We start from the raw sequence: 8782 nt of genomic DNA, 5'->3' as shown, positions 1-8782 counted from the left end.
CATGGTCAGCCGATTGATCTCGGCCGAGAGCTGCCCGACTTGAATGTGGGCCGCACCACCGGGACTGGGACGCTCGAGTGCTTGAGCGTAGTTCAGCACGCGCTGCAAGCACTGGGCCGTACCGACAACGCGGCGCGCGAAGTGCTCCACGCCGAAACACTGCACCAGGGGGACGGTCTCTCGCTCGAAGCGAATACGCGATCTTGGATCCGAGAAGTTCAGCGGCACGGAAGCGACTGGCTGGATCACGTCCTGCGAAGCGGTGACATGTGCCATACTGCTCAACCACGCCAACTCGTTGCTCGAGAAGCGTGTGACGTCTTCAATGCGCGCAACCCCATCCAACCCATCAACGAGGTTTGCGCGGTTCTCCACGTCATCAAGCGTCGCGGGGACCCGAATGGTGGACGGCACGGGCGACGGGTGGCGTTGCGAGGGACTGAAGAGCGTGAACGACCGCCGTGGACCCGCCGGAGACGTCGCCGAAGGCGTCTGCAACGCTGGCGGTGGCGTCAAAGCTGCCGTGCTCACGGATGCGAGCGTCGTGGATGCGGATGGTGGTGTGATCGACGTGCAGGAGCTCGTGGTGCTGCCGGACGGTGGCTGCGAAGCCGGCAGTGCCGGTGCAGAGCGCGGAACCGTCGAGGCGGATGCTGGTGTCGCCGGAGACATGCTGGAAGCTGCCGAAGATGTCGTGGAGCCCGTGTGCGCCCTCGTGGAGGTCGCCGACGACGCGAACGCGCTTGTGGAGGTCGCCGTCGCCGTGAACACGGAGGCGGAAGCCGTGGGAGTGCTGCCAGAGGCCGTGAACGTGCTGCTTGTGGACGTGGACACGCTGCCGGAGGTTTTGGGAGCCGCAGGAGCGCCCCGCGACCCCGCGTCTTGTCCGCCGCCACCTTGCGATGGCGCGGGGAGCCGCTGGTCGTCCGCGTGGTCGTCGGCCATCCGAAAATGTGCTGCGCGTGCCAGCGCTGCAATGTGAAGTTCTGTGACTCCGGACTGTTCGCGAAATGGCTGGGCCCGAGGCCCGGGAGCCGCGGCAAGAGATTTCGCGGCCGGGACGGGGCGAGTGTGGGCACCTTCCGGTTATGTGCGTTGGGGCCAACTCGAGAATGATCTCTTTGGACCCAGCGCACATAAGGGACGGTTGTGACGAGGTCCGAGCCAATTCTTGGCCAGGACCCATCAGTCAGAAGCCCAAACCCTACCATGTACCGGCCACATGTCACTTGAAACGTGGATATTTCTTGACCCAAGTCTGGTTTTGTACATACTTCAAGTTGCGCTGGTTACATCTGGAAACTAAGCTCTGCGAACGTCGAGTTGCAGCGACCCCAGATCCCCAGGTCTGAGATTTGAATTCGGTCTGGAGTCTGAGGTCTGAGAATCGCTGTAGAGGCCGCAGATCTGAGGTTCCAGGCCTTGAATCGGACTCTGGGCGGAGAGCTGAGGCCTGGCCTTCTGGGTCTGTGATTTGAAGCCCCATGGTTGCTTAAGTCTCAGACCCCAGGTCTCAGATTGGTGACCTCACAGTTTGGAATGCCCGGGGTTCTGAGACGTGAGAGTGATTGCAAAAGTCTGAGACTTGGTGATTTGGAATTCGGTCTGGGGTTTGCCTGTAGACCAGACCCTGAGATGTGCAGTCTGGGGTCTGGGAAGAGGGCGTGGCGTGCGGCGTCTGATTTCATCTCGGCTCTGGGGTGCCACAACTGAGATATGGAGTCAACATCGTAATTTTGCCCCCAGCTCAGATTCCCAGACTCAGAGTCCCAGAAGTTGAACCAAAACTGAGACTCGTCAAATTGGTTGGACAGCCGGGATATGGAATCAACATCGTAATTTTGCCCCCAGCTCAGATTCCCGGCCTCAGAGTCCCAGAATTCGAGCCAGAATTGAGACATGTCAAATCGGTTGGACAGCCGGGGTATGGAATCAACATCGTATTTTTGCCCCCAGCTCAGGTTTTCAGCCCGGCAGTGCCTCAACTTGTGCCAAAACTGAGACACGGTGATTGTGGGCGCCAGTTGGTGTCTGGATGCACGATGTTCGTGAGGATAAGTGGCAACTGGTGAAAGACAGCTGACGCTCCAAGCCTAGGACGTGACTAAAAGCCTACGGCGTGCCTGCAGAGCCCGAAGTATGATTTCGTGGCCTCGCATATGAAGTGGGTACACAAGCGATGGCTACATTGCCGGTCTGGGAGCTGCGGTAGTTGCTCTTCGGAGTTGGCGGTTGCCGCTTGGAAGGTCGCTCTGAAGGGTCGCCCCGTTGTGGCTTTTCGGCCCCTGGTGTCGGGCACACAAGATTCGGCCTGACCAGTCGCCTATGGATTTGGGCCAACGGGAGCCGCAGAATCTTGGCGTCATCCTGATCACACACTGATTTGTACCCAGAGTAATCAGTGTAATCAGGTGATGACAGACCAAGTCCGCCCAATCCCGGCCACAAGATCCTGGCGTAATCAGGATATCACTGATTTGCACCCAGGTGTAATCAGTGTAATCAAGTGATGACTGACACAGACAGGCCAATGGAAGGGCCGACGCGCATTCACGGGCGCCGCCAAGCCAGTAGCTTAGTGGGTGTCTCACCCTTGTTCAAGGTGTACCCAGGAGATGTTTGCACCCTTACTTGATAGGCCCTTTGTATGTGCATGTGCATGATAATAATCAGAGTTTGTTTTGCCCCGAAGACCGCAAGCTGCGGAGTTCGTCTTGCGCCGACGGGCGTGTTGCTTCACAGGGACCAAGTCCCTGCCCCGGCGGCGCGCGCAAGGTCAAGTGGAGTCGCTACGAGTGTTCTACGGTCAAGCTCAGCTAACTCCAAATAAATTCAAGTTCAACAACCAAGCCTTTTCGTGTTTCGGCCCGGTTTGCCTTCGTTGTTGTATTTCCACACGCTGGACATTGGTTTTGCTGGTTTTCGTGCTGGTTGGCTGGTTTCCTGGCGGTGCTTCATATTTTCGGGCGGAAGGTGCTCCGCTCTGAGGTTTCGGCAGAGCAACACCTGGGATAGTGGTTTCTGGAGTTGCTGGTGGTATCCGTGTGGCGCGAATAGTCTGGGATAGTGGTTCCCAGCTTCGCTGTGTCGCCTACATCAAGGCGTGGTGCGCGGAAGTCCCAGGGTGCAGAGCGAGAACCCTGGATCAAGGCAGGCTCAGACCGAGCCAACTCTCGGGGCCACTCTGGTCTGAGGGGCGAGTGAAGACCGTTGTGCGGCTCTCAGTCTGAGCCGCCGGAGGAAGTGTCGTGACTGGAAGCGACTCGAAGCCGGAGTCGCTGAGCAAGGAGGAGGCTGTTAAGGCCCAGAGTCCAAGGGCCTGAGAAGAGAAGTGGACTAAGTGTGTGTGGAGTGAACGTGTTTATATTCAAGAAAACGGGGCACAGCGGACTCAGCACGTGCGTACAAGGGCCTTCCAAGCAAGGAGCAAGCTTCGTCTGGGGGCATCTGGGAACTGTCGAGTTCGGAGGCAGCTGGTGTGGCCGACGCAAGTCTGGGCCCACAGCGTAGCCTTAGGAAGAACCAAGTCAAGGGATTGCAAGAGTGAGGAACACACGCCTCACCCAGCTTGGGATCTGAGATCTAATCTCAGATTCTGAGTTGAGTGGTCTGAGATCGAGGTCTAGCCGCGAGGCTATTCCCTGATTTTGGAGCCCGCATCGCCACAGTACTAGTGTACTCAAGCTCGGCGCGCTGAGTAGGGAGCGCCGCCGGATCATCACCCACTGGCGAGCCGTCGGCGGCAAGTTGCTCCATCTCCTCGCGCCTCGCGAGTTCCCCTTCCCAAAGCTTGGCGCAGCTTAAACGGCATGCCTGGCCCGGCGAGTCATCAGGCGGCCGAGGTTTTATTCCGGCCGGGGTTGGATAACTCGGCCGATCAACTGTCGGTGGTTGCGCGGCGAGCCACTTCTGGTAGAGTTCGTACTCGCGCTGGAGCAAATCCTCGTCGCGAGATTCCTCAAATGCGGCCACCTGCCACTCTCGGTACTTGGTCGACTCCAACCGAGTGTACCCCTCATCATACGGGAGGTCCCCGATTGGGACCCACAGAAGCAGAGGCGTGTGAGCTCGGCAAGACAACAGCCGGTCGCTCACATTGGTCACTCGTACTCGAGAGACCTTGCCCCATCTAAACGCTTTCACCGTGGGCACCAACGTCTCGGTCCGGCGTATCCACAGCTCGTGGGTCTCCTCCGAGGGTTGGCGCTTCGGTGTTCGATAGTCAACCCACTCGTGACCGGGGATGAGTAAATCCTCGGCGGGTCCGCTGTTGATGTGCGGACCGAGACTTCATCGAGCATGTTCTTCGTCTTGATGAGCGGAATGCTCACCTCGCCCGGCAGTTTGGCAGTCGCGTGGAACATGTCCAGGCGCACTCCAGCCGGAATCATAAAGTCGGTGCCGAGGACTACGTCCACACCGGCGCCATAATCCATAATCCACAATTCAAACTCGTACACTCGTTCCCAGCCGAGCGTCACTTTGACCAAGGCTCGGCGCTCTGTAGCCATCGTTCCTTTGGTAAACCCTTGTATTTCCATACAGCGGCCGTGACCCTGAATTTCACGCAGCCGCAACTTCTTTGCAAATCTCTCCAAGATCACACTCACATTCGCTCCTGTGTCCAAAAGGACTCGGGTGCGCACATCATTCACCGCGCCTCGGGCCAGAGCTCTCATCCGAGCCCTCTGGTCGAATTTCCACGCGGACCACCACCCCAGCCTCTCGCCCGGGAGTAGCTTCAGCACTCCACCGAGCTTTGGGCTGGTGCGTCCTACCGGCACCGCGCTTGAAACCCAAGCCTCTGTGCCACTTCCATCTTCATCTTCATCATTCGCGTCGCTCATTTCACCTCCACCGAGGTTTCCACCTCTCTCCTTTTCATTTTCCATCGGGTTCATACATTCCTTGTCATGGTTCGGCCATTTGCACTTCCCCACGAACGCGTAGACACAGTCTGCGTCGATCGCGGGTTCGGCTAACTGTGGCAGCCCGATTGGGACCAACCCAGTTTCAGTTGGCGGGCTGCCTAGTTTAAATGGCCACCGAAGACTAGGCCTTGGAGCTCGGGGGTGAGGTCCTTCTTCTCAACCTTCGTTCGAAGGAGAGAAGTGAGCGCTTGCAAAGCTTCACATTTTCCGACATCATGCACTTGCTGACATAGCTTGCAGCGACGGTAGCAGTAGTGGGCCGAGTGACCGAGCCCTCCGCATGCAGCGCACGGTCCATATTGACGGGGCGACCCTCGCGGTTATCGCGGCCGAGGTTTCGATTTCCTCGGTCGACGTTTCGACCGAAGTCGCCATTCTTGCGCTGACGGTGGTCGGAGCGGGCATAGGTCCCGTCTGCCGCTGCACGTCTTTCATGATCGTTCGCCGCGGCTACATGCCCACCTTCATCTTCGGAGTTGTAGTCATCACTATAGTCGCCGCCACTTTGATCGTCCTCAGAGTAGAGGCCGTTGCCATCTTCGCTCTCGCTACTGCTGTACGAGTGTCGGCGTGGTGACGAACGCTCGGTACGGCCACCCCTAGACCCTCGGACTTGGAGTTCGGTCATCATGTCGGCGAGCGAAGCCTCTGCCAACGAGATTCGCGGCACATGGCGCGAGTCATCGCGACGGCGGTCAAAGTCTCGGTCCCGACGATCGTATCGGTCGCGACGGTAACCGTCACGCGAAGAGTCGGTGCGTCGGTCATCGCGTCTGCGAGTACTCTCACGGCTTCTCGGTGGGTAAGCCGAAGTTTCGCGGGACTGTCCACGCTCTTCCAACTTCAAGATGTCATTAATCATGTCTTCCAACTCGTGAATGTCCCTCACTCGAACGTGGCAGAACCGCCGTTCGAGCCCTCGGTCCCCACACGACTCGAGGAATCGGTGCACATGGTCTTTCGCATCGAGACCACCCTTCTCGAACTGGAGGCCAGCGTTGCGAGCGTAGCCGTTCAGTCGGTTTAGGTAGTCGCAAATGTGCTCGGCACCATCCCTCTTCGCAGAGTAGTACCGAGCCTTAGCAGACTGCTTGAATTGCGAACAGTAGTACTTAATGAAGGCGTCGCTGAGCAACTTCCACTGACGTTTGGTTTTCCTCGGAAGTTGACGGTACCAGTGAAGGGCACCATCCCGAAGGCTTAACTCAAACGCCATGCACCACTCGTTGGGCGGTGTGTGAGTGCCTTTCATCTCGTATACGAAAGCTGGGAGCCACTGCATCGAGTTTTCACTCTTGTTGCGGGCTCCGGAAAAATGTTTGATCTGAGCGAGGGGTCGGTGGGTCGCGAGCTCAAGTCTCGGCGTCGAGCTCAAGCGCTCCATCTCGCTCACCTCCCGGACCTGGCGGGCCAATTCGTCACTAGGACTGTCGCGGCCGTCAACGTGGTCCAGGTAATCATCCTCGTCAGAGGAGGCCGATTGAGGGGTGAACCGTCGGTCTGTTTTCCCGCGTTGTGTACTGCGAGTGGACTTCGACCCCTCGGTGTGCGAAATGCGTTCCGCGCGGCTCATCGACCGGGGAGTCACCATGTGCGAATCTTGGAAGTACGGCGTACCCTCGGTACGGACCGAAAACACACCATCAGTAGTCTGCCGTCTAGTCGAGCTCTCTGGTTTCTTCTGAGGTGTCTGTGGGAGTGGGACTTTCGACGGGTCGTCCTCCTCCTGCTCCGCCGAGGCCTTGGTTTGGCCAGCCAGGCCGATGTCTGTGGTGCCAAAGCTCAGACGGAGCTTGCGCTTCCACTTCTGGAGCTCACGGCCAGCTATGGCAGGGGGGCCAGTTACGGATTGCAGCATCCGAGGGGTGAGTTTGCGGCTCACACCCCATAGCCCGAATGAGCGAGACCGTGTCCTCGGCCACCTGAGTGGTATTGATAGAGTTTACTGGCCAGGCCAGCTCGCCCTTCAACTCCACCCAGATGGCTTGTCGGATTGACTTGGGCGACAATTGCTGCATCCACTCGCTTTCTTCCATCATTTGCTTGAACACTCGTCCAAGCACCTTGTTTGCAGCTGGAGTGCTGCCATTCGTCGGCGGTCGGTTGCCTTGGACAACTTGAGGACCCTTAGTAACCTGCACCAGGGCTTTCGAGCCCTCGGTGCCGTCCTCATAGTCGTCGTAGGCGTGGTCCGGCTCCGCCACTTCATCAAATTCTTCGACGAGGTTTCGCGAGAGCGAGCGGGGAACCCCGCTGTGTCCCGCGGACAACATCGCGTCTTCCTGGTCGTCCGTCTCCTGCATCGCTGCAGATGACTTCTCTTCCAGGTCATCATAGTCCATCATTTCATCTTTGGCGTCGGAATCTTCATCCACCGACTCTTCGAAGCTGACCGACCGTTCGGTGATCACCGACAATCGAGACGTCAAGTCGCTAGCGACGGTTGACGAGTACTCGGTGGGTCCGCGCGTCGACTTTGCCGGCGTTGCTGGTACCGCTGACTTGGATCCGTTCGCCATCTTGTTCTTGTTGTTCTTGTTCTCTTCCCTCTTCTTCTTCCTTCTCTCCTCAATGCTCGTTAAGGGGCAATACCTACACAGACCGTAACAACAAACACTCGGTCACACCAGTCCCGGGTCGCGGCACCAGTTGTCGTGTAGGAATTCACGATTTTACGAGTCCTCGTCCCTCAGCCTCGACAAATGGGACGAGTCCTACCAACAACACACGCTTCCCTCGAAAGGTCGGCGAAGATTGTTGGGATTAAACCTGAAGACCAGGTCCGATCCCTTACACCGGGCTGGAAATATGCCTTGTGTTGAAGTATCGGTCAGGAAGGTAGAGCCTACACACAGGCACCGCCAGCCACGAGCAACGGCTGGGGTGCGTAAATATAAACGCTTTCGCGCTAAACCCACTGTGGTCCCTCAGAAAGGAAGGGTACCGGGCCGGTCAAGGCCTTTGACAGGGGCGCCGAGGTTAAACCTCGGCCAAAGAGTCAAACACACTGGGGGTCACGCCACGCACCCAGGTCAACGCACAAACGTACAGGGAGGACTCTCTACCTCCCAACACTCGGCCACTATCCACTCTTGGCCTTACCAGGGCGAACTCTCGGTCAATGTACCTTAAGCTCACCGGCAGACATACCCCGCGTCGGCCGAGCGTATCCTGACCCTACAGCGAAGCTAGCTAGACTTACCGTAGACGGACTTGACCCTGATGGCTAGGGGGGGAATATTCTGCTCTGATTTAATAGTTAGAGGCGGTGAGGCCTCGACTATAACTAATCGCTAATGTCTATACAAATATCTAATATGGACCGAGCCTTCGGTCTAATCCTACAACCGGACGAGCCTTCGTCTTAAGTCCGGATTCCTAATAGGAGGCAAAAAGGGTATCCACTATGACTACCTGGAGGGCTCGGCGGGAATTTATTAGGACCCGCCGTGCCCCACAGTCACTAACTAGCTTTCTGTCACTCTGGCGCGGTAAATGTGAGTAGCCAATAGGAGACCTCGGTCTTCTCCTCTCAAAGCCTCGATGCCGTTAGACCTCGGTCCGGTGACTCCACTCCGCAGTCAAAACCCAATCTCACAGTGCCCTCGCCAGCCAAGTTGAGGCCATCAAGAGCAATGTCATAGGCAAGAAGGCGGTGGAAATGTACCACCGAGGAATCACTCGTTATCTGTGTTGGCTCTACCAACACAAGAGAAACGTGTTGAGCGATGAGCTTCTACATGCCGTTGAAGATGATCAGGAATGGTATTTCCAGCATGATGACACTGGTGTTGGATCTCTCAGAAGAAAAGCAGTACTCAAATTTATGCGTGCCAATAGAGCTGTGGCCC

At 57.4% G+C, this 8782-nt stretch overlaps 2 protein-coding genes across 2 annotated transcripts; one reads left to right on the top strand and one right to left on the bottom strand.

The window, feature by feature from the left end:
* Positions 1-400: 400 nt before the first annotated feature.
* IUM83_18873 (uncharacterized protein) lies at positions 401-982 on the top strand (the record flags this gene model as incomplete). Its single annotated transcript, XM_067943896.1, has 1 exon — positions 401-982. One exon carries the CDS (start codon positions 401-403, stop codon positions 980-982), a length of 582 nt encoding a protein of 193 aa, XP_067783962.1.
* Positions 983-5052: 4070 nt separating this feature from the next.
* On the bottom strand, positions 5053-7450 carry IUM83_18872 (Eukaryotic/viral aspartic protease; the record flags this gene model as incomplete). Its single annotated transcript, XM_067943895.1, has 2 exons — positions 5053-6755; positions 6814-7450. 2 exons carry the CDS (start codon positions 7448-7450, stop codon positions 5053-5055), a joined length of 2340 nt encoding a protein of 779 aa, XP_067783961.1.
* Between the last annotated feature and the right edge of the window lie 1332 nt (positions 7451-8782).

The sequence above is a fragment of the Phytophthora cinnamomi genome (assembly GCF_018691715.1).
Source record: "Phytophthora cinnamomi strain GKB4 chromosome Unknown Contig94, whole genome shotgun sequence".
In the NCBI taxonomy this organism is placed as follows: domain Eukaryota; phylum Oomycota; class Peronosporomycetes; order Peronosporales; family Peronosporaceae; genus Phytophthora; species Phytophthora cinnamomi.
Note: the sequence above shows the minus strand (reverse complement) of the source record. Positions and strands in the feature narration are given on the sequence as shown.